Genomic DNA, 27,037 nt, shown 5'->3' on the forward strand with positions numbered 1-27,037 from the left:
TGAACGCTCTAATCCGTTAACATGGGTGCGTAAAAAAATACGCAACGCATACGCACTGCAGACGGATTATGTGTGAAACAGGCGTAAAAGTCAACATGGATTCAAAACTGACCCTATTCACTTTCTTAATTTGCATTTTTAATTTTCTTTGCATGTCTAACCTCTAAAACAACTTATTTTTTCCAATGAATGATGTTAAAAATTGTGTCACATTATGTAAGTAAAATGGGTTGTAAATAATGTAATAAAATAATAAAACAGAATTCTGATGTGATTTTAAGCTCTGAATAACTGACAGTTGTCAGTGAACATATCAAATATGTGCATGCACTCAGATGCACTATGGCTGCGTATATTTTCTATCGTGACATGCTGCTGTTCTGCTGTGCAGCGTTATGCATTATTAATGAGTCCATCACGTTCTCGCGCAACTTGTTAAAAATAAATCCTCTGATTAATTAATGGCAGAGTGTTAGGGGGGAAAAGGGGCCACCTATTTGTCTCCAGTCTGATGTTACAAATATGTCACTTCAATTCTATTGCTGTCCTTGACTCCCTGCCCTAGAGTACTGAAGGTAAAAGATTTGGACCAGTTTTACAGTGAAATTTAACAACAGTATCTGACCACCAGGCTCTGTTATGTCAAAACAGCAGCCAACCGCTGAAAGTTTGTAGCCTTTCGTTTCTACTGCCTCGCTGAGCATTCATAGTATGAATTTACGTACACATTGGACCATAAAGGACCATGTGACGTTTTCAATTATTTAACCTGTTAGCGTTCCACTGTACCTCCAGCGGTACGCATACAGTGCATTCAGAAAGTATTCACAGTGCTTCACTTTTTCCACATTTCATGTTAAGGCCTTATTCCAAAAGGGATTAAATTAATTATTTTCCTCAAAATTCTACAAACAATACCCATAATGACAATGTGAAAGAAGTTTGTTTGAAATGTGTGCAATTTTATTAAAAATAAAAAATGAACAAAATCACAAGTACATAAGTATTCACAGCCTTTGCCATGACACTCAAAATTGAGCTCAGGTGCATCCTGTTTCCACTCATCATCCTTTAGATGTTTTTACAACTTGATTGGAGTCCACCTGTGGTAAATTCAGTTGATTGAACATGATTTGGAAAGGCACACATCTGTCTTAATAAGGTCCCACAGTTAACAGTGAATGTCAGAGCACAAACCAAGCCATGAAGTCCAAGAAATTCTCTTTAGACCTTTGAGACAGGATTGTATTGAGGCAGAGATCTGGGGAAAGTTACAGAAAAATTTCTGCAGCACTGAAGGTCCTAATGAGCACAGTGGCCTCCATCATTCATGAGTGGAAGAAGTTTAGAACCACCAGGACTATTCCTAGAGTGGGCTGCCCGGCCAAACTGAGTGATCGGGGGAGAAGAGCCTTAGGGAGGTGACCAAGAACCCGATGGTCACTCTGACAGAGCTCTAGTATTTCTCTGTGGAGAGAGGAGAACCTACCAGAAGAACAACCATCTCCGCAGCACTCCACCAATTAGGCCTGTATGGTCGAGTGGCCAGATGGAAGCCACACCTCAGTAAAAGGCACATGATAGCCCGCCTAGAGGACTCTCAGACAATGAGAAACAAAATTCTCAGTCTGATGAAAGAAAGATTGAACTCTCTGGCCTGAATATCTAGCGTTGTGTGTCTGAAGGAAACCAAGCACTGCTCATCACCTGGCCAACCCCATCCCTACAGTGAAGCATGGTGGTGACAGCATCATGCTGTGGGGATGTTTTTCAGTGGCAGGAACTGGGAAACTAGTCAGGATCAAGGGAAAGATGAATGCAGCAATGTAGAGAAACCTCTTTGATAACCTGCTCCAGAGTGCTCTGGACCTCAGACTAGGGCAAAGGTTCATCTTCTAACAGGACAATGACCCTTCCACACAGCCAAGATAACAAAGGAGTGGCTACGGGACAACTCTGTAAATGTCCGTGAGTGGTCCAACCAGATCCCAGACTTGAACCCTATTGAACATTTCTGGAGAGATCTGAAAAATGGCTGTGAACTGACGCATCCCCATCAAACCTGATGGAGCTTGAGAGATCCTGTAAAGAAGAATGGGAGAAACTGCCCAAAAATAGGTGTGCCAAGCTTGTAGCATACTCAAAAAGACTTGAGGCTGTAATTGGTGCCAAAGGTGCTTCAACAAAGTATTGAGCAAAGGCTGTGAATACTTGTGTACAGGGTTTTTTTTTCTATTTTTTTTATTTTTTATTTTTTTTTTATAAATTTGCAAAGATTTCAATCAAACTTCTTTCACATTGTCATTTGTTTTGTTTGTAGAATTTTGAGGAAAATAATGACTTTAATCCATTTTGGAATAAAGCTGTAACACAACAAAATGTGGAAAAAGAGAAGCGCTCCGGATGCACTGTACTTTTCAAAATAGACCCAAACCATGCATGTATTCCAAATAGTTCAAGAATAGCATGCAATTTACTTTGGGTATGCTTTTTTTATGTGTTTTAGGCAAATTTTACAGGAATGCTAAGGGGTTAACATATAAAACCTGTCAAAAGCATTTACTCCTCATGACCTGGAATTTTCCGTCAATTATGACACCATGTTTCCATGCCATAGACAGAATTTTCCAGCATACAAGTTTTCACTGTTGCACGGTATGGTAGGGGCACTATTACGCATCCTCTGAAAGAGTACAGAATCTGCAGATCAAAATATAGCCATAAAAGAAGCAAAAATAAGCGATAAAAGCATTGCTTATGCACATGTAAGCTAACACGATCATCAGACATTAAACAGCATATAAATTAAAGGTGCCATTGAATGAAAAATTCAATTTACCTTGGCATAGTTGAATAACAAGAGTTCAGTACATGGAAATGACATACAGTGAGTCTCAAACACCATTGTTTCCTCCTTCTTATATAAATCTCATTTGTTTAAAAGACCTCCGACACAGAGGAGAATCTCAACATAACACAGACTGTTACATAACAGTCAGGATCATTAATATGTATGACCCCGATATTTGCATATGCCAGCTCATGTTCAAGGCATTAGACAAGGGCAGGCAGTATTAACGTCTGGATCTGTGCACAGCTGAATCATCAGACTAGGTAAGCAAGCAAGGACAACAGCGAAAAATGGCAGATGGAGCAATAATAACTGACATGATCCATGATATCATGATATTTTTAGTGATATTTGTAAATTGTCTTTCTAAATGTTTTGTTAACATGTTGCTAATGTATTGTTAAATGTGGTTAAAGTTACCATCGTTTATTACTGTATTCACAGAGACAAGAGCCATCACTATTTTAATTTTTAAACACTTGCAGACTGTATAATGCATAAACACAACTTCATTCTTTATAATTCTCTCCAACAGTGTAGCATTAGCCGTTAGCCACGGAGCACAGCCTCAAACTCACACAGAATCAAACGTAAACATCCAAATAAATACAATACTCACATGATCCAATGCATGCATGCAGTATGCATGACGAACATTTGGTAAAGATCCATTTGAGGGTTATATTAGCTGTGTGAACTTTGTAAATGCACTGTATAATAGTCGAGAGCTTGAGGGGCAGGGAGCGAGAGGATTTAAAGGGGCCGTACAGGCTTAATCGGTGCATAGTTAATGATGCCCCAAAATAGGCAGTTAAAAAATGTATTTAAAAAAATCTATGGGGTATTTTGAGCTGAAACTTCACAGACACATTCAGTGGACACCTTAGACTTATATTACATCTTGTAAAAACTGGTTCTAGGGCACCTTTAAAACCTAGTATTACTAATACCTCAATATTACTGAATGAAATGTGAACCCAGGAAGAGGTAAAGGAATGTGCAAGCTTTGGAGGTGTTGATGGATGCAATCCAATCTACTCCATCTGTTTTGATCAACTACACTACAGTATATGAATCCGATCCAGACGTAATCTTTGACAAAAATACAATTTTCTCAGCTTTTTGTTCAAAATGTTGCTTTTTTACTGAAACTTACCCACATTCAAGTGTTGAAAAAAGAATGCATGAAGCTAGAATAATGTTATTTATTTATTCTTTTAAAAAGCAGAGCCTCTGCTCTTTTTTATATTTTGCATGTTCAAATATTCATACAACAAAATATTCTGTGAGCCATGAAATTTTTGTAAAAATGATAAAAAATGTCATACATCCCACTGCTTGGAAAAAAAAACAACATACATTTATTTAATATACTGATTATGTTATACCAGGGTTGCACGGCAACTTCAGCTTTCTTTTTTGTCCATTTCTTTGTTGCCAGTAAACTGAGTGCATTTGAATCATTGCTGCTTTAACAAGAAGATGGGCTTGATGAATGTAAAGCACGGTTGTTTATAGCCATATGTTGGAAACTAATGTGGCACCTGCCACTAAAAATAGGCCTAGTATTTTGCTACACATCCACATGATGTCTCATCAAATTGGACATAATTTATAGCATGCATCTGGTGAGGATCACCAGTGAAAATTTCTGTGCATCTCAAATGAGCCTAGTATAAAGCAGGCAAAACCAACAGAATTAAGACAACAGATAACAAAGTTATCTTCCCTAATTTAACAAAGTTTTCTTCCCTAATTTGGTTGTTGTTTTGGAGTAACTTCTTGTATGGACAATTCAATATGTAACCAAAATGTGAAATGACTGCCTTACATTAAGTTTTTCACTATCCTATTGAGTGTAAAAGGCGTACGCTCATTTATTTATTTGAGAGGAGAAGTGTTGCTAATTGAGTCTTCCTCATGGTTAGAAGCTGCACATGGCAGAGCTCTTTGATTACACTGAAGGGGCCGTTTTGCTGTTTGCACATTTAAGAGGGAGACTGTGGATTGGAAAGCTGTACTGGTGACTCTCCTAGGGGAGATAAGAACAGATGCATCTTTCCATCAGTCTGCACTGATATTTATTTAATTTTGCTGCTTTAAATAAGACAGGCGAGAACAAAAGGAACAACAGGCTTCATGGATAATGAAGAATTCAGGGAACACTTGGGCTCAGGAGGATAAAGACCAAGGATTAAACTAAGACAGTCTGGAAATCTTGTACTTATACTTCATTCACACACATTATAGCATGAATATATTTGTGCGTTTAAGAGAGTTTTTGAAGATTTGAAGGATCTGTCACTGTTTCCTAATAATGGACTGCACAGCTTTTGTATGGGAAAACGCAAACAAGGTTTTGATATTTTACAACTATATCTGGGTAAATCTCATTAAAAAACATGCCCTGTTCACTCGAAATATAAAAAATTATTTTGCATTAAGAGTTTGTTTTAAGGCCTGTATGCATTGACATTATTGTTTCATTTCCCCCTCTCAAGTTCTCACTATTGTTTTTCTCATTACTTAAAAACATCATTATGCATGTAAAATATATTTCATTTTCTATAACCTGTTAACTGTCACCACCATTTTTAAACATAGATCAGTACTGAAACGGTTGTAATTCATGAATGTTTTAGAATACAGACATAAGGTTGGTCTCTTTTAAAGAAGACACTCTGCAAAAATTATTTCAGAATGTCCTGAACTTTTTTTTATTTCATATTCTGTTTTGTTTGCTTTAGTTTTTGTTTCCCTGCTCTGTTTAGTTTTGATTTCCTGGGTTTCTGATTATGTCCATGTCTGTTTCTATATTTACAGATTATCATCTAGTTCTCAGTATATTTATACTCCTGTTGTTAGGTTATGTCCTTTATCAGCTATCATGCTTAATTTATGTGTAGTTTGCTCCTGTGTGAGTGTTCTTCTGTGTTATTCTCCATGTTCATTCATGTGTCAGATTTATGTTCTGTTTTGGCATGTTTCATTGTGTTTTGGTTCTGTATTCCTTGTTTGAATGTTTCTCAGCTTGTTTGATTATCATTCTGTTCATCTGTTGTTTCATTAATTATCTCATTGCTACCTCTTTATTTATATTCCAAGTTTGGTTCTGTTCCTCTTCTTTAAAAAAAACAAAACAAACAAACAACAACAACAAAAAAAAAAAAGACTCAGACTTACCAGCAGTGTGTCTTCTTCTCTTGAGAGAAGAACTTTAGTTAAGTATTAGGGGGTGGGTCACAGCAATTCCCTTCTCACTGTCTGCGAGGCAGAGGAGTAGGAGCCCGTCAGCCCTGAGTATACCACTGAGCCAGAGATAGCCACCCAGTCCATCCCAGAGCCAGGAGTGGACCTCTGCTGACCTGTAGTCTGCAGATCCAGTTCCTTCCCTCGAATCTACGCCTGACCTTCCTCCTCCAATGTTCCTGCCCAACTCCCTGGTTCCATCTCCTTTGAAGTCCAGTCACCTGCATCCGCCATCTCTGCTGGTGTCATCCAGCTCTTTGGATCCGCCCCCGCCGCTAGCTCCATGAAATTATCTCGCTCCTCCTCTGCTCTGCCTCAGGCTTCCTGATCCCCAGCTTGGCCTTCACCTCAGCCTGTCAGCTCTGCCCTGGCTCAGCGCTCCCTCAGCTCCACTGCAGGCTCCTCAGGGCTCCCTCGTCCTTCCAGCTCCACCTCAGTCAGTCGTCGCTCTGCCTCTACCACTGACTTCTGGGTCTCTGGCTAAACCTCAATCCTCCACCTCTTTGACTCCACCAGGCTCCAACTTCCTCATTGTCCTTACTCCCTCCTTTGTCACCCCGGTCTGCTGAGCCCCTGTCTTCGCCTCAGTCCTGTGAGTCAGCAGCTCCACCTTTGGCTTCCGGGCCATGGATGTCAGCCTCGTCCGTCGACCTCTCAGCTCTGCCTGGGTCTCCATCTCTTTCGACTCTGCCTCAATCAGTCAGTCCCCAAGTTCTGCCCAGACCTTCAGCCAAAGCTCCACCCTGGCTACTCCCTCTACTGGCTCCTCCTAGTCCGTGTCCGTCACCAGCTCCATGCAATCCTCCAAAGCCCCCTCCCTCCACATTAGGAATACAAGTTATGGGAGGGGGGATGGACCTCATGGTTATGGACTTTAATTTTGATGTTCTGTTTTGTTTGCTTTAGTTCTTGTTTCCTTGCTCTGTTTAGTTTTGGTTTCTTCGGTTTCTGTTTATGTCCTTGTTTGTTCCCCAGCTGTGTCTCGACTAGTTCTCAATGTATGTATACTTCCTGTTTGGTTATGTCCTTTGTCGGTTATCATATTTAATTTACATCTGTAGCTTGCTATTGATTCTCCTGTATATTATCCTGTGTTATTCTCCATGTTCCTTTAAAGGTAGGGTAGGTCATTTTCATAGAGGCTAGCCATAGCAAGCTAGCTTTGAAAGCATAAGATCACACCATCTCTTCAGAACATCTCCAAAGCCACGCCTACTCCAAAACACATGAATGCATACAACATGGAGCAAACAAAAAGCGTCACGAGATGAACATAAACTACCTCATGTCTCAAAACACATAACATAACGTAACATAACAACAATAATGAATGTAAACAACTTAAAGAAAGCAGACCTGTACCACCTGACTGCTGCAAATTAATTTCGGCATTGATAGTGTTGCCATTGAAATGCATAAATTCCAGTCACGAGCCGCTCTGAGTATAACGTCACGGAGCATAAGCATAAGCTTGTTGTTTTGGTTCAGGAGAAACTGTAAAATTTGGCTGCTGTTTTGGTTGTGTTGCTCATGACTGGCATGTGTCTTAACCTTGCATAGCATGAAACATTCTGATGACGTATGATGTCTGCGCGAAAAGGCTGTGCAAAGGGTATGTAAAAACATACGTTGACAGGAAGGTAGGACATCCTATTGGACGTACATTTTATGGTCCTGCGCTTTGATATAAATACATCTAGACTACTTAACTTAGTGATTGCTATCAGAATGTGAAGAGACTTACAACCAGCATAACAAAAAATGTTTTAGAAGCAAATCACATACCCTGCCTTTAAGACTTTGTTATTTCTCCGTTACAATATTTTACAATATAACTTGGACTCTAAAATTGCTAGAAAATCAAAGCCATGACTAACCAAGCTGTGTTCCAAATTTGATAAAAGGTTTTAAATAACCGTTTCCATAGTAACACAATTTCCAATTTTAAAACTGTTTTTGCAGGATGAATTTTGAGTGTTTAAGATTTTGAATGATTTATGATGATTACTAAAATATGTGACTGGGGAAAAAAGGCAATAAAAAGCATGCCAAGTGTCTTGCTATGCAAAATATCATTTCTTATTACTTTCTTTTGATTTAAAATGTGAAATATAACAAAGATATAGTCTTGACAGGTTTCATCAGATTGAGCCAGCTACCTTTTTCTAAAAAGAATCAGAATATCTGATGTGAGAAATAAATGCAAAAAAATTATTAAATTTATTAAAGATTCATGAATTTCATAACGCCATGTTTTTATCTTTTCTCATCAGGTTATGATACAGTATTTTAATCCAAGTGTTTTCCGGTGTATTCTCCTGAGATGGGTCCGTTTGCTCGGCTTTGCCATTGTTTATGGAACAGTGATTCTCAAACTGTACAGGTAAAAATAATGCTGCCAATGTCACTATAAGAAACTGAATGATCAGTGATAATAGTTTTATACAACAATTTAAAGTAAACATACATAGACATATTGTCTTTTTGAATTGAATATAAATGTAATTAATTAAGTAATTAACAGTCACACATGGTGAGTTAACCTTAGGTAACAGTTGACAGGATTTCACTTCAGTTAAAATTACTAAAAACTTTTATACTAAAAACATTTATACCTAGTGGTTGAACAGAAGAGGGAAATGATCAGTAAACAATGAAGCTCCTGCTGAAAGCTTCATTTTGTGTAATGCTGCATGAAAATAATTTTTTTAAGTTTGTATTTGTGTCTTTTATGTTTGTGTCTTGTCCTTCCTTCTCATACCAAGGGTTTTAAAAGTGTTCCTGTCACGCACTGCCCAGCGGATCCCGTACATGACCAGCTGGAGGGTCCTGCGTCTGCTTGCTGTGATTTTGTTGGTGGTTGTGTGGTTCCTAGTGGCCTGGACTTCAGCCGTATGCCAGAACCATGACACCCATCACGCCCTCATTGACATCGGTGTCACCCCAGAGGGCCTGCAGTTCAGCATGTGCCTACTGGACAGCTGGGACTACATGATGGCTGCTGGTCAGTTCTAATTCTTATATTCATTCTACTTGAACCAGCATCATAGAGCAAAATACATACTGCAGCCCAAAAAAAATTTGGGCTTATTTCCATTATGACCAACGCAATCTACCAAGAAGCGCAAATTAAAGGTCCCATTCTTCGTGATCCCATGTTTCAAACTTTAGTTGGTGTGTAATGTTGTTGTTAGAGTAAAAATAAAATCTGTACAATTTTAAAGCTCAAAGTTCAATGCCAAGCGAGATATTTTATTTAACAGAAGTCGTCTACATCGAACGGCCAGTTTGGACTACATCCCTCTACTTCCTTCTTTAATGACGTCACTAAAACAGTTTTTTGACTAACCTCCGCCCACAGGAATACACAATGGTCGCGTTTGTAGAGTGTGTTTGTCGCCATGTCGTCGAAACGCTGTTATTTTCATCCCGCAGTCCAATCACCGGGTCTGATTCCGGCTCAAATTGATAGGGTAAAATTAAAGACATGTTTACAATAACACTGAGCGCATGCATCTCCACCATAGACTGTGATCTCCACGTTATGGTAAGAGGCGTGACTTTTCCGGGCACGGTGCGCTCAGAGCTGTCGAATCACAACACAGGAACCGCTGGCACAATCAGAACTCGTTACGTATTTCTGAAGGAGGGACTTCATAGAACAAGGAAGTCATCAGCCCGTTTTTATGACAGTGGAAACAGCGGTATACAGATAAGTAAATTATGTGAAAAATATTGTGTTTTTTTACACGCGAAACATGAACACATGTTATATTGCAAACTATAAACACAATCAAAGCTTCAAAAAAACACGAAAAACGGGAACTTTAAAAATAATGTAGCATGGCAAACAAAATGTTCGGATAACAGATAACTGTGTCCATGCCTTTTCATTGATAATTTTCTTTAGTAAATCTTGACAGTAGTTTTTTACACCAAAAGAGAGAACTTTTAGTATATATGGCCTTCAAACACAATTAATCATTAAAATATTAAATGAGAGGCAGATTTTAAAAAACAGTGGCACTGATTTAAACAAAGATCATATGATAGCTTCATAATAATATAAATAATAATATTATATATAAATAGAACATAAATAATGAAGTAGTCAGTATTCTTCTCTCATGTAGAGTATTTACTTTGGCACCAACTACACGTCTGCCTTCTTCATTTGTGCTACCAACAGCCCCAGACAAGGGAAAATGAGACAAGAATGTCAAATTTTCATGGTTACAGATGCAACTTTGACAGAGGAGATGTGTGGCCACACAGCATTTAAGGCATGAGGGTGTGAGACGTGGCCAGTGATGCAGAGACAGTTCTCTTTGACAGCTTGAGTACCTTTAGCTTACTGCATGAAGCAGGGGAAACTGGAAACTGTCCTCAAAACTCGTGGAATCTTTTCATGCACACACACAAAGACATTCTCGCTTGTATCATTAATGTGGAAGATTTGAATGGAGAAGGACAAAGATACAGGATATATTTTCTGTACTTCTTTGTCCCTCTTGAAAATACAAAACAGTCTCAGTTCTCTCATTCCTAATTCATCCCCTTTTGTTAGGCAAAAACACTTTAAATTTTGGATGAACTATTCTTTTAGCACAGGGTTATAATAGTTAACTAAAACTAAAAGCATAAAAACAATTTTGTTACTTGACATAAAATTAACGTTAACTTAAATATAATAAGGGCGGGTAGCATAAGTAGGTAGAAGTACAAGTCCGGGCTGAGTCAGGAGGCCTCTTCCTGTATTGCTGTGGGCTTCCTTTGGGTGCTCCGGTTTTCTCTACAATCCAAAAACATGCAGTATAGGTGAATTGGAGACACTAAATTGCCCATAGGTATCAGTGAGAGTACACGTGTGTCTGTGTGTGAGCCCTGTGATTGACTGGACATCCGTCCAGGTTTTCCCCTGCCTGTGGCCCATGGCACTGGGATAGGCTCCAGCAGCCCTGTGGCCCTGCAAGGATAAAGCAATTTGTAGAATGGATGGATGGATGAAATACATGTTAAAAAATGATTTTATTTCAGGTAGTTGCCAAAGAAAATATTTCTCTTTTTTATTTATTTTAAAGCTGCAGTCCATAACTTTTTTTGGTTAAAAATTAATCAATTTTTGAGCAAGTACATAACCAGCCAGTGTTCAAAACTATCTCCTTACCTTAGCCCGATACACAACAGTAAGCTTGTAATAATGTTTTTTAATTTAGGTGATACTGGTGGGTTTCCACGGGAAATTCGAGCATGCAGTCGTTCATCTTTGCGTCATTACGTCACATTTGTTTATGTAAAGAATTGTTAACATTAACAATTTGAGAACAAAGTATAACAATAATAATAATTTGCACGGTTTGACGTGATCCGAGCTAAACGATCGTTAGATTTAATTGCCATTGGCAGCGCGGTTTATTGTAATGCTTTTTCTCTCAGTTCGTCAGAACAAAAGTGGAAGACATGTTACATACTTGTTCAGATGACATTTTCCAGCGAAAATTCTTATTTTGGTCAAAATTCCAAGACAGTATCCACACCGATGTGGTGACTGACAGCAAACATTAGATTCATCCGCCCTGAGGAGCCATGCCGATGCACAACCCACGTAAAGATGATAATTCTGCAAAAATTATGGACTGCAGCTTTAACTTGATGTACTAAAATAAATAAAATGTCTTATGTTGTATATGCAACCCGGTTCCCTGAAAAGAGGAATGAGATGCTGCAACTGGTATTGACGCTATGGGGAATGCCATCATCCTGCACAGTGTCTGAGGCACATATAAACAGAAGTCCATGACCTCACAGTTAGACACCCAGGTAGGCCCCAAGGTGTAGGATTCAGTGTCTCTTTCCCCTTCTCAGAGAACCGGGTTGCATACACAACCTAAAAAGTTTCCTTTCAAAATGGAACTTCGATGCTATGTTTGGCATTGACACTATGGGGAACCAATACCCACTTCGCCATGCTGAGGGAATGCCTGCCTCACTAGGCTGTGAATATGCACAAACATAGTGGACATAGCATAAATGGACTCTTTGGGCTACCGAGCTGGAGTCAGAAGTGTTTCAACCCCATGGATGCATCCCATGTGACGCAAATTATGCGACTTCATAAGCTACGAAAGGAAAGGTCCCCTAGCTTCTATGCTCTACAGCAAGGGAAATTACGCCTTCCTTCCTCCCTTGTGGGACATGTCTCCACCCTATGGCCCTAGAGCAGAGCTCTAAGGGGAAAATACCCAATATAGCCTCAGCTATATTGAGATATATCTCACCAGTATTTGGCAAGGATCTTAAGGAGCAGCCTACTGCAGGGAAGCTTCTACTTCATTTTAATGACCCTAGAGTGATTAGGGGAGAATAGCTCATACCCTGACTTGAGTAAAGGCACTTCTCCAGGACTAACTACAAATTATAGAATGCTACAGTGATAAGGAGGGATGGCATCAGCTTTCCACCTCTATTAATCAGTTTGTAATACTGATCACAATACTGATCACAATCCCTATAGAAGCAACCCACCAAATGGGATCAAATATCCCCTCTTCCAGACCCAATAACAGTTGGGGAGGGAGGTAAACAAAACAGAGGGATTCTTGTGAATTGCCCATTATAGTTCTGTTCACCCTGCTACACCCTAAGGGGTACTTGAGCAGCCTACCAAATGGAGCATGCAAGGTGCTAAAGACCTCAGTAATTAGCACCCCCCTTCGGTATTGCCACTAATCCAAGGGGGAACATACATCCTTACCCTTTACTCAGGAAAGGGAGGCAAACGAGTAGAACATAATGCATTTTGCCCAATAATACTCATCACCCATGCTCTGAAGCCACAGAGGAGCCTAGGCTCTACTTAAAAACCCCAATGTTTCTGGCGGAGGGCAGGTCATACCCATACCAGCACTCCAGAGAGGAAATTGGGTGGAATTCATGGTGTGCAGGGCCCCACATCCACTGTTTCCATAACCTGGTTAACGGTTGAATTTATATTGATGGATACAGTCAAGTCCCACTCTATAGTTTTTCGCTTGCTCGACAGAATACTATTATTGTGACGGCTGGTAAAAGAGGAGGAAGCAATTGCAGGCAATCAGAAGAAGTTTATTGAAATCAGAGTCCAGAATGTAGGCAATGGCAACAAAGGTCTACGGTGGCGTGAGAAGAGCTGGATGGTGAAGTCGCAGGTGAAGGTGAAGACGGTCAATGGATGAAACCAGGAACAGACCGGAACACTGACACGAAGACGACAACACGAATACAATCCAGCACACGAACACGGAAGACGGTAAACCAACTAGGCAGAGGAGACATGAATGAGGATCTGACAACAGACAGAGAGATGAGTGAGTATATGTAGCTGAGTGGAGATGAGGATCAGCTGGAGCGAGACAATCAACACACAGGTGACAACAATCAACCAACCGAGCACATGGAGACTACGTGAGTACAACAACAACACAAAACATGACACGGAGGAAACAATGGATTTCCTACCGTGACAGTACCCCCTCCCCTAGGACGTCACCTGACGTTCCCAGCCTGCTTTACCTGTAGATTGTAATCATCAATAAGGCGGTGATCCAGTATGTCCCGAGCAGGAACCCACCTTCTCTCCTCCGGACCGTAACCTTCCCAATCCACCAAGTACTGAAATCCGCGTCCCCTCCGTCTAGAGTCCAGAATACGATTAACCAAATATGTGGTTTCCCCATTAACGATACGAGGCGGGGGGGAACCGGGGCAGGCGGGTTAAGACGGGAAAAAATTACCGGTTTAATTTTGGACACATGGAACACGGGATGAACCCTCCTGTACGCCGGAGGAAGGCTAAGACGCACTGTTACCGGATTAATGATTTTGGTAACAGAAAACGGGCCAATAAATTTGGGAGCAAGCTTATTCGAAACGGAACGCATCTGAATATTCTGGGTAGAAAGCCACACTCTTTGACCGACGACGTAACGGGGAGGCTTCGACCGGTGGCGATCGGCCTTAGCCTTGGTGCGCGACCTAGCCTGGAGCAGAGCTCTGCGAGCTCTGGTCCAGGTGCGGTGACACCTCTGGACTAGTGCGTGTGCGGAGGGGACCGAAACCTCGGATTCCGTACTGACAAAATTAGGTGGTTGGTACCCTAAACTACACTTAAATGGAGACATGCCCGTAGATGACACTGGTAAAGAATTGTGTGCGTACTCCACAATTGAGAGTTGCTGACACCAGGACGAAGGATTATTGGAAGCCAAACATCGCAAAACCCTTTCGACATCCTGATTGGCTCGCTCGGTTTGACCATTGCTCTGGGGATGGAACCCGGAAGAAAGACTAACAGTCGCTCCTAACAATTTACAAAATTCTCGCCAAAATTTGGACACAAATTGGGGACCCCTGTCAGAAACCACGTCTGTCGGAAGGCCATGTATACGGAAGACGTGGTCAATGACAGCTACCGCTGTTTCCTTGGCTGATGGTAATTTGGGCAAGGGAATAAAATGAGTCGCCTTCGAGAACCGGTCCACTACGGTTAAAATCACCGTATTGCCCTTAGAGGGCGGGAGGGCGGTAATGAAATCTAGCGAAATGTGGGACCAGGGTCTCGAAGGGACAGACAGCGGTAAGAGTAACCCATCTGGAGGTCGATTGGAAGTCTTACCAATAGCGCAAACTGAACAAGCCAAGACGAAGTCGTGGACGTCACGAGCCATACCAGGCCACCAAAATCGTTGCTTGACTAGAAACCTAGTTCTACTAACCCCTGGGTGACAAGCAACACTGGAACAATGACCCCACTGGAGAACGTCTGACCGTAACCCCTCCGGCACAAACAATCGGTTCGGTGGGCAACGAGTCGGGGGCGTTACCCCTTCTAAGGCAGTCAACACCTTCGATTCGACCTCCCATCTGAGCGCGGAGATAATGATGGTCCCCGGTAAAATGGGCTCGGGAGTAGCAGTACGATCGGAACGCTCAAAAAGACGGGATAAAGCATCGGGTTTGATGTTTTTGGAACCCGGCCGGTAAGAAAGTGTAAAATCGAAACGACCGAAAAACAATGCCCACCGAGCCTGCCTGGAGTTAAGTCTTTTGGCGGTTCTAATGTATTCGAGATTCTTATGGTCCGTCCATACAATGAAAGGTACACCCGACCCTTCAAGCCAGTGACGCCATTCTTCCAGTGCAAGTTTGACTGCCAACAACTCTCGATTGCCAATGTCATAATTAACCTCTGCAGGAGATAAACGGTGAGAATAATACGCGCAAGGATGCACCTTTCCGTCTGAGGATGCGCGTTGGGACAACACTGCTCCTACCCCCACCTCTGATGCGTCGACCTCCACTATGAATTGACGTGAGCGATCAGGGGTGACGAGAATGGGAGCTGAAACAAAGCAGCTTTTCAGTTTGGCAAACGCAGCCTCGGCTGCGCTTGACCACCTGAACGTCAAACTAGGGGAGGTCAAGGCAGTCAGAGGAGCGGCTAGTTGGCTGAAATTGCGAATGAAACGCCGGTAAAAATTGGCGAACCCCAGAAATCTCTGCAGGGCCTTGCGAGACTCTGGGGATGGCCAATCTACCACAGCCTTAACCTTCTCAGGATCCATGCGAACACCCTCAGTCGAAATGATGTGTCCTAGAAAGGAAACAGACTGTGCATGAAAAACGCATTTCTCCGCCTTGACAAACAATCCATTCTCTAGCAACCGCAGAAGCACTCGTCGTACGTGTTGCACGTGTTCCTGGAGAGAAGAAGAATAATTATATATGTCATCCAGGTAAACATATATGAACAGATCGACCATGTCTCGCAACACGTCATTGACGAGTGCTTGGAAGACTGCCGGCGAGTTCGTTAGCCCGAAAGGCATCACGCAGTACTCAAAATGGCCTCTAGGGGTGTTAAAGGCAGTCTTCCACTCATCCCCCTCCCTGATACGGACCAAATGATAAGCATTACGTAAGTCCAATTTAGTGAAAACGGACGCTCCCTGCAACCTCTCAAAAGCTGAAGACATAAGCGGCAAAGGATAGGTATTCTTTACCGTTATGTTGTTCAGCCCTCGGTAGTCAATGCAAGGTCACAAGGATCCGTCCTTCTTTCCCACAAAAAAGAACCCCGCCCCCGCTGGAGAAGAAGAAGGGCGGATGAACCCCGTTGCTAGAGAACTAGATATATATTTCTCCATGGCCGCCGTCTCTGGAATAGACAAAGAATATAACTTGCCCTTAGGCGGAGAAGTTCCTGGCAATAACTCTATCGCACAGTCATAGGGACGATGAGGAGGAAGAGAATCAGCCCGAGACTTACTGAACACCTCCTTCAGGTCGTGGTACTCCGCGGGCACGTTAGCCAAATCCACTGCTTCCCCCTGAAACACAGACTCAGAAACATTAACACCAGCAGACAAAAGACAAGACAAATGACACTCCTCGCTCCAGCTAACCACCGATCCGAGGCGCCAATCGATCCTGGGGTTGTGTTTCTGGAGCCAGGTGTGACCTAGAACAATGGGGGATTGAGGTGAGTCCGTGATGTAAAATGAAATCTCCTCCGTATGGTTGCCAGATGTGATGAGAGAAACCGGTACAGTGGTCTGTGTGATGACTGGCAGTCTGTGTCCGTTGAGTGCAAAAGGTGCAATGGGGTGTTTGAGGGAGGTGAGAGGAATGTTGAGTTTAGTAGCCAACTTACAGTCCATAAAACTACCCTCTGCCCCAGAATCCAACAAAGCGTGATGATCAAGTGCGTGGGTGGACCACCGTAGACTCACCGGAAGGAGTGTCGATGTAGATGAGGTCTTCCTGGCAGAGATCCCACCCGATAGTAGCCTCCGTTTTACTATCGGGCTTGGTCTTTTACCGGACAGCGCTGGATGTGATGTTCTTGGCTGCTGCAGTATAAACATAGTCCCAGGGATCTCCGCCTGATCCTCTCCTCCCGGGAGAGCCGAGCTCGCCCCACCTGCATGGGTTCAAGATCTCCCGGTGGGCTGACCGCAACCTCTGAGCGCTGACGCTGAGCCTCCGGTCTGGTCGCGAGAACTGCTCTCCCCCTCCGTCTGGCGGCTTGGTCGAGTCGGTTGTCTACTCTGATGGTGAGGTCGATCAGGCCATTGAGAGAAGTGGGGAGCTCGACGGCGCGGATCTCCTGTTGGATGCGGTCAGCCAACCCATGCAGGAAGTGATCCCACTGCGCCTCTTCGTTCCACTTACACTCCGCCGCCAGGGTGCGGAACTCAATAGAATAGTCGGCTACGGACCTGTTTTCCTGACGTAGGTCCGTGAGAAGTCTAGCCGCCTCCCTCCCGGCGACGGAGCGGTCGAAGACCCGTCTCATCTCCTCCGAAAGGGCGTGGAACGAGGCACAGCAGCTGTCTTGGTTCTCCCACACCGCCGTCCCCCAGAGGGCAGCCCTCCCCGTCAGTAGTGACAAGACGAATGCCACCTTCATTTCCTCGGTGTGAAACGTGCGGGGCTGCAGGGCGAAGTGCAGAGAACAATGAGACAGAAATGATCGACAAAACTTTGGCTCACCCGCATATTTCTCAGGGATGGGGAGGCGTGGTTCGGACTGGGAAATCCCTCCGGAGACGATCGGCGGTGTGGGTGGCGTGGGAGGCGCAGCGGGTGGCGGTTGTTGTTGTCGCTGAGCCTGGAGAGCGAGCTCGGACACCTTCGTCACCATTGCTTGGAAAGCTCGACCCATCTCATCTATCGCCTTGTCTTGGTGATCCATGCGATCAACGGCTCTCTGCAAAAACTCCTCTAGATGAGATGGGGAGCGATCGCCTGCTGCTTCCATGATGGTCAGATCCTACTGTGACGGCTGGTAAAAGAGGAGGAAGCAATTGCAGGCAATCAGAAGAAGTTTATTGAAATCAGAGTCCAGAATGTAGGCAATGGCAACAAAGGTCTACGGTGGCGTGAGAAGAGCTGGATGGTGAAGTCGCAGGTGAAGGTGAAGACGGTCAATGGATGAAACCAGGAACAGACCGGAACACTGACACGAAGACGACAACACGAATACAATCCAGCACACGAACACGGAAGACGGTAAACCAACTAGGCAGAGGAGACATGAATGAGGATCTGACAACAGACAGAGAGATGAGTGAGTATATGTAGCTGAGTGGAGATGAGGATCAGCTGGAGCGAGACAATCAACACACAGGTGACAACAATCAACCAACCGAGCACATGGAGACTACGTGAGTACAACAACAACACAAAATATGACACGGAGGAAACAATGGATTTCCTACCGTGACAATTATAGGGTTAGTTCACCCAAAAAAGAAATTTCTGTCATTAAGTACTCACCCTCATGTAAGGTAGTAAAGACATTGTTAAAATAGTCAATGTGACTGCAGTGGTTTAACCGTTATGAAGCGATGAGAATACATTTTGAGAATACAAAAATAATGACTTTATTCAACAATTTCCTCTCTACCCTGTCATTATCCTATGCAGTTTATGTTGAAGACACATTGCAGCGCTTCCGTGTTCTACGTCAGAACTCTGTATTGGCCAGCTCCTGCATCAGCATCACGTGCATGCATCGTGGTGCTCACGTGAACAGCGTTGGCCAATACTGAGCTGGCGTTCGGACGTAAACATGGAAACATTACACTGTGTCAATATTTAGTTGGACTCGTCTCTGCCCTTTTTATACTAAGACTTGACCCGGACTAAAGGAACTAAAACTGAAATAAAAATTTATCAAAACTAAAATATAGACAAAAAAAATAAAATAAATAATAATAAAAGTGGGAAAAAAACACTACAAAGCTTAAATTAAAATGAAAACAGAAAATATAAAAAAAATAAAATAAAATACAACAAAAACAACAAAAATATTAATAAACCTATAATATAGGTTATACTACAATTACACAATTATACTAAAATAAAACTGTCGTCAAGCGGTATCACCATTTTATTTATTATTGGACTTATAAAAAAGTAAATTGGCAGTTTTACAAAAGACAAATTGTTTTGAACAATGGTGATTATCATTCAAGTGATCAGATTATGAATGAGTGTTTGCAAAATGTAGTTTATTTTATAATAAAAAAAAAGTAGTCAAAAAAATTGACAAAGAACCACCGCCTCCAGAGATATGTAGTATTTAAAACAAAATGATATAAGAAAGGAATACGATTCCAATTCCATTTAGTGATTCTGGTTCCCATAGCGATTGCATTAATAATTATTTTAGTACTTTTGATGACTTGTGATTCAGTGAGTAAGTCAAGAACGACTCTGGCAGAGTCAGTGAGTCATTTGATTGATTCATATTGATAGCTCATTAGTTTAACCCCAATGGCTGCATCTAAAATCACATACTCTCTGTGAATTTACTGCAGTTTTCACTGTTTTTTTGCTTACTAAATAGTAAGAAATTATGCTTATTTGGATGCAGCTAATTTGTGAGTCTTTTTGGACAATCCATTAAAATGAATGTTTTAAGATTCATGTTGGCATGCAACCATTGAGTTGTGTTGTCTATTTATAGTCATTCTCTTTCATTATATTCACATCAACATGCAAAAACAAATCAGCTAACCTTTATGCTAATAATTATGCTGTAGATTCAGAAGTGATCCAAAGGGTTCTGGATTCCTTACCCTACTTGCTTACTTAAAATGTGAAAAAATAATATCAACTTCATTCAAATACTAAAATACATTTTATTTTTTAAGTTCAAGGTTGTTGTTGTCTCAAACGTCGCCTTCAAGATGTTCATGCACCATCGAATTTGAGTGATGCAGCAAAAGAAAGAGGGAGGGGAAAACAGCCTTTTAGGCTGTGTGAAATCACATCTTTTCAGCTGGCATTCCCAGACTTGACACACTAAATAATTAGTGATGGCACTGTGCTGTGTCTCCTTGTGTTCCTGTTCTAGCGGAGTTCCTCTTCCTGCTGTGGGGCGTCTATTTGTGCTATGCTGTAAGGACCGTGCCCTCCGCTTTCCACGAGCCTCGCTACTTGGCAGTCGCCATTTATAATGAACTTCTCATCTCTGCAATATTTCACATCATTAGGTGAGCAATGTGTGTTAGTTATGAGTAGCAACAGCAGCAGCATGATTAAGATGACATGCTTTCCATGTTTATTCATGAGGTGGGCTGCTTTATGAGCGGAATGCAACATCATACTTGGGGAATAACATGAGAGCTGAAATGCAAATGAAAAACAAACTGGTTCATCATGTGCAAGGAGTTCGTCGTAGTGCAAAATACCTAATAAATCGAATAAACCAATGAGCGCTGCATTGAACGCAACCGGGTGGCACTCAACCCACAAATGGAATGGTAAAAATGATGGTTATTTTCGTCTATGGGTCATTAGATCTAGCAATCTGCTCACTTTAAATCAGACACAGAGATAGTTCATTAAGATTACATTTATTTGAATGAATCAGAGAGAGAGCAATTGCGTGAATTACCTTCGTCTATGCAGCGTTTCTCTTGTAATAGTGAAGCTGTGTGTTGAATTACTGGAAAACGATGCTTCCACCTGGTTGCTGAGAAATATAATATAGCGTTATATAGTGTTATAGCTGCGCAGTCTCTGATTTCTGTGTGCGAGTGACTGTCTGTATGTGTGTGCATCAATAAAGCCATACAGTAATGAAGTGAATGACGTCATAGCTTTATGGATGTGGGCCTCAATCCACCTGGGCCCACGTGCACATGCATACCCAGATGCTACGACACTGGCTAGCCGCAATGTTATGCCCATTTCATGATAAAAAAAAAAAAAAAATTCTCCAAGAAGATAGCTGGTGAAAACAGCTAAAAATGGTTAAATCAAACATTTCCCTTTTATGGTCTCAGTTAGAATTCGGTTAGCAAATTTGGACTGGAAACAGTGTGACAGGTTGAGTTGTGATGTTGCCTTACATCCGATGCAAAATTATATAGTGTGAGTGAAATTCTAGGTTTTGAATGTAGAGATAATTATGCATGCAACTAAGGGCTTGCATATTATGCTTAATAACTTAAGGCTGGAATACACTACACAACTTTTAAACAGAAACTGAACAGAACTAGGCATCATATACTTGCTGACTTTGTAACTGGTTACAAAAAAAAAAACTGGGCATCACACTAAACAACTGAGGATCAATGATTTTTCAAGACATTCCGAACACAACAAACACGCAGAAAGGTGCTTCGTTGCTAGGAGACACATGAAAAATGAAAACAATATGTGTACTAAATGTATTCTAAATATGTGCTCAAAATATCAAACATTTTTGAAATCCTCAGACTGGATGGAATCTTAATCTGAAAATAAAAAAAGTCTGTGTCCATCATACACTATGTGATTTTCTGTAAAATCTGTCAACTCCAACTGCCCAAAATCTACAGACTTTTAGCAACTAGCGTTGACAAATCCAGAATGAAAATTTGGGCAGATATCCTGTAGTGTATTCCAGTCATTAACCTAGTGTTAACTAGTTAAGAACAGCTCTTTTGACTGTTTAGAACAAGACATCAGGATAAAAAACTTATTTTTGATCAGGCATTGAGCAAGCAGGATAGGATTTTGCGAGAGGAGGATACACAACAACAAAACAATCTAAGAGCAGAGGCTAATTGCTAAAGCTAATTAGCCTTAAAATCCAATGAACAACTGTATTTCAAACATATAGTCACAAGCTAAAATTTATTAGAATTTAATGAATAAGTATTACTTTGTCCTTTCCTTCCTTAGTTGTTTCAGTAAAGCATTAGTGATTCTCTACAGCATGTCATCGCATTCCCTCAAGAGTGTCTACAGTATATGTCAGTTACTACACCCACAAGAAACAGACTTCTTTAGAGAATGACAGTATAATACCCACATCTTATGAAACTCCAACCCACCTCCACTTATATTTACCACAGCAGTCTTAAGCAAGCTTCTTAAAGGAATGTTCAGTCTATTCAAAACACTGAACACAAGGTCTATTGACATTATTTGTGACATGATGTAATGATTATTACTATCAGTAATTTAAGATCTTCTCAGTATTTAGTAGTGCACTTGAAATAGAAGTAAACCAGATCAACCAGAGGGTTTAAAAGCAGTAATGTGAAGCTTGTACTTTTGTATACTGTTAAAGTATATTAATAATTCAGTAAAAACCTGTTCATTACTTGAGCTGTGAAGTTATCTAAAGCTGTCCTATTTGAAGTTGGAATACCTTTTCAGATGGATGCACTTCTTGCTGAGTACAGTAAATGTAATAGAGTTTGCTCCATGTAAACAGTGTTTTATGGATCGCTACCCCTTGTGAATAGTCATGTGCTTAATTGCATTGAATGTGCACTTGGAGTGTACTTCAAAGTGTATTTTAAAAAACTGCACTTGCAGATAATATATTATTGAAATAAAAGTCCACTTAAGTGTACTTAATGAAGTAGACTTTCATGACTGTTTCTTAACACACTTAAGTACACTTAAAGAGCCTTTTGTAATAATGTCAAATTAAGTGTTACTTTAAAGTACATTATTTTGATGTGTCGACTAACATAGTAAAGCGCATGTGAGGTACTTGTTATATTACATTAAAGTATATTTTAGTTTACCATACACTCTAAAAAATGCTGGGTTAAATATGGAAAAACCCAGGGATTGGGTTGTTTTCACCTAGCCATTTTTTTTTTAACCAATTTTGGATTTATTTTTTTAGCCAGCAATATAGTAATATAGTAAAAGGCATTTTTTTACTCCCCCCCCCCCCCCCCCCAAATAGGGGCAAATTTGTGGGGTATTTTAAGCTGAAACTTGACCAGACCAGAGACTTATATTACATCTTGTGAAAGAGGTCATAATAGGAGCCCTTTAACCCAACCTGCTCGGTTTGTCAATATTTAACCCAACTTGGGTTGTATTTAACCCAGCCTTTTTTAGAGTGTACTTGCTCATAATTAAAAGTAATTATGAAATTACATATAAAGATGTGTTTACGTCATAAGTGGATCAAAAATGCACTCTCAAGTTCAGCGAATTGCATTTAGTATAATTTTAAACTATAAAACATTTTTATTTAGTTGCACAATGGACGTCACCTTAGTTTCTGGTATGCTAAAGTTACCAGGTTTATTAGTGGCTCTATGTAGACATATATCTTCAGTTTTCTGCAACCGTCATTCAGTGTGACACTGAATTGCAAATATGAAAGGATTTGTTTAACATGAATTGTAGGAGTTTTGTGTAACCATGCCCCCTAAAAATGACTGAAAGTTGTCTGGGCTCCAATTAGAATGTAAAACTTGGGTCACATCAGCAGAACTTTGCACTAAACTTGTAAAAAGAAGGTGAAGACAGCTGGCCTCAGCTCAACGACAAGCACTGTGAACACGGCACTGATAAGCCACTTGAGAGAAGGTTCATAAAATATGTCTGCTGCAGACAGCTTGTGCATAAAACTACCAAGGCTTAAAATAAACTTAATTCACCCTGTTCCTGTCTCACTCTCAGACTGTCATCTTTCAGAATGCTCTGTTGCTCCTTAATTTTTACTCTTTGAGCACAGAATTCTTTTAATTTATTTCTCCAACCAAGTATAAAGTTAAGCCATCAATCTGGAAAGTGGTAGGTTCGGAAATATTTCAAATGCTAAACAGAATTTGTGATAAATTGCCTTCCCTTGAGCTGTAGTTCTCAACTAGTAGGTCACAACTCAAAAATAGGTCACATGCTGTGTTCAAGCGATGTCAGACTGAATGTTTATGGGTTGAGTGCCTATAAACACCATCATGAAGTCATAATTACCAATGCCTTAATCTTTAATGTGCCCTTCAAGTCGAGTTGGAATTATTGTAATTACGATATCCAAACACATGAATGAATGAGTTGTCTTATTTAGGAATGGGAAACTTTACAGCAAGTTCTACTCATTTAACTGATTTATGAGGAACAACCAAGACTTGTACAACCAATTGCATTTCCCATTATTCTCTGTGGCAGCATGATAATGATACACAGGTAAAGAATCAATTACTCACCTAATGTGCATTCTTTGCTCTTCATTTTGTTAGCTTACTGATAAAATGTTTCCTGCCTTAGTTAAGAAGTTAAAAAGAAAGAAGGGAATTGATGTGTAATTTGAAAGCACAATAGTGGTAACAACAATTTCTTCACAAATATGAACTTTCCAGGAGAACTTAAATGCAGTTTTAGGTCTGCTCTGATAGGGCCACAGTCACCAGGGAAACGATGTTAAAAAAACAATGCTAAATCCAAATCTAAAATACAAATAGTCATAAACACATGAATAGTTAGAACAGAAAAATCATTAAGCTCAACGATGTTTAAAAATGTATATTATGCACTGTGTATTTCTCATATTCAGCAGCAAACTTCAAAACTACTACACTTGTAGTTTTTCGAACACAATACGCTTTTGCATTGATAATTATTGGTTTCCAACAGCATAAAACCATTAATAAACTGCACTGATATGTTTATATGCTAATTGACTGTGCACTTCTCATACTCAGAACCTTAATAACATATTTGGCTCAGTGTTTGTTGTTTGATGCATTAGTTTGTTAAAATTTTTAAAAATCTAGAGCAAAAAGAGTCAGAACCTTTGGCCTAGAGTATACGTGCAAAGTAAAACTACACTGGAGTTATTTATGATGGAGGTCTCATAGTGCCTAGCTGTTTTAGCAGAATATGTTTCTCCACGCTCTCATTCTTTGCCGATGTCTGCAACCCCTGCTGGTTCTGGCAGATAAGCTCTGTTTGTCTGAAAAGTGGTGATGCCCTGTTTTGATGCTTTGCCAAAGCAGCCCTTGAAATGCGGTGTGATTAATGAGCCTGAATTTCATTACTCTTTGCATAACGGAGGAACAGTGACCTCCATTACCCCTACAACATCACCAGGATACCTAACCCTGTTGACTAAACAGCGTTTAAATAAACAGAGCAAGCCCTTAGATGTCATGCCACATTCAATTACATTTGCCCTCGTTATGCTGTTTGAAGCTCATTTTGTGATATTTGCTCCAGGTCCTAAAATGTTTCTCCCTCATTTAGCTTTGATCTGCCATTTAAAAATAAAAAAAAGGTCAGGGGAACAGACCTTGTTGTTGGAATTAAAGTGACAGGAAAATTGGTCTCATCTACAGGTTCTCTCTTGGCACTGGGCTGCATCCAGACTGGATGATGATGTTATTTTTCATTCATACACACCTGACAGTGACAGTTACTCTGGGATTACTTCTCATTCCAAAGGTGATTATTATCCTTGTCCTTAAATCTATAGAATGTAAAATAGAAATTTATAGAACGGCTTGTGGAGATTACCCCTGTCCTGTTTTAATGAAATATTCATAGATTGTTTCATCCTTCACTGCAGTTCTTGTTCACTGGAACTCATACACGGGAGGATATAGCCACAGAGGCTTATGAAGAAGAGCTGGATATGGGTCACTCAGGCTCCTGCCTGAATAGCAGCATAACATCAGCCTGGAGTGAGCACAGTCTGGACCCTGAAGACATTAGGGTAAGACCTCTTTCCATGTTTCTATGTTTTATGGGCACTTTCCAAAGACATAATGATTTTTTTACAAACTGTATATTCTATCCCTAACCTTAAACCTACCCATCACAGAAAACTACCCAACTTGAAAACTTCACTTTTCAAAAAGCATCACTTAGTGTGATATAAAAGCTGTTTTCCTCATGGAGACCAAAAAAAGTTTGGATATTGCCAACTTTGTGGGGACAAAAATTGCTAACACACGAACGCTAAAAAATCTGACATTGCTCTAAATTGTCTGGTGTTGATTAAGGGTCTCATTTAGAGTTCTTTTAAAGGTCCCGTTCTTCGTGATCCCATGTTTCAAACTTTAGTTAGTGTGTAATGTTGTTGTTAGTGTATAAATAAAATCTGTAAAATTTTAAAGCTCAAAGTTCAATGCCAAGTGAGATATTTTATTTAACAGAAGTCGCCTACATCGAACGCCAGTTTGGACTACATCCCTCTACTTCCTTCTTTAATGACATCACTAAAACAGTTTTTTGACTAACCTCCGCCCACAGGAATACACAAAAAAGGGGGCGTGGTCTTGTTGCGCTTCCACGGAGAAGAGCAAGAGTTGCGTTTGTAGAGTGTGTTTGTCGCCATGTCGTCGAAACGGTGTTATTTTCATCCTGCAGTCCAATCACCTTTGTTTGGCCTTCCCAGGGACGCTGTACTTAGAGATCAATAACACTGAGCGCATGCATCTCCACGTTATGGTAAGAGGCGTGACATTTCCGGGCAAGGAGCGCTAAGCTGCTGTCGAATCACAACACAGGAACCGCTGGCACAATCAGAACTCGTTACGTATTTCTGAAGGAGGGACTTCATAGAACAAGGAAGTCATCAGCCCGTTTTTATGACAGTGGAAACAGCGGTATACAGATACGTAAATTATGTGAAAAATACTGTTTTTTTACACGCGAAACATGAACACATGTTATATTGCAAACTATAAACACAATCAAAGCTTCCAAAAACCACGAAAAACGGGACCTTTAAATGTTATTGAACAATCTTATTAGTGATATCTATTATCAAATATCTACTGGCCATCACAGGTTACCTGTACAAAAGGTAACAGTGACAAGCTTGGCAGAGGCAGTGTTCACTTTTTATTCTAGTCTTGTGGAGATGGCAGCATGAGTATATTATAGGGTTCCCATAGATTTTGTGAAATGGATTGTTCTTCGTGAGAGCAAATGACTGGATAAGTCAATGACCAAAAGGAGTAGGAACCCTGATATTAAAAATGTATACACACAAATCAATAAGAATGATGGATTTTTATAGTTAATATAACATTTTGTGGACTGCATAAAAAAAATAAAAAAAAACAATGGAAACTTTCCATTGTTTATTGGATACCAGACCACTAAAATATTGATCAGATCACAAGTAAAAAGAGATCTGAG

The 27,037-nt window shown here is 40.7% G+C and overlaps 1 protein-coding gene across 1 annotated transcript in view; it reads left to right on the forward strand.

Moving 5' to 3' along the window:
• The window catches only part of gpr158b (G protein-coupled receptor 158b), an 85,312-nt gene that overhangs the window by 56,115 nt on the left and 2,160 nt on the right, over nucleotides 1–27,037 (forward strand). Inside the window, exons 6-10 of the mRNA XM_067362686.1 lie at nucleotides 8,374–8,483; nucleotides 8,866–9,104; nucleotides 20,004–20,142; nucleotides 25,228–25,333; nucleotides 25,458–25,604. Coding sequence (XP_067218787.1) covers nucleotides 8,374–8,483; nucleotides 8,866–9,104; nucleotides 20,004–20,142; nucleotides 25,228–25,333; nucleotides 25,458–25,604 — 741 coding nt within the window. The remainder of the gene's footprint in view (nucleotides 1–8,373; nucleotides 8,484–8,865; nucleotides 9,105–20,003; nucleotides 20,143–25,227; nucleotides 25,334–25,457; nucleotides 25,605–27,037) is intronic.

Source organism: Chanodichthys erythropterus, chromosome 16 (genome assembly GCF_024489055.1).
Source record: "Chanodichthys erythropterus isolate Z2021 chromosome 16, ASM2448905v1, whole genome shotgun sequence".
In the NCBI taxonomy this organism is placed as follows: domain Eukaryota; kingdom Metazoa; phylum Chordata; class Actinopteri; order Cypriniformes; family Xenocyprididae; genus Chanodichthys; species Chanodichthys erythropterus.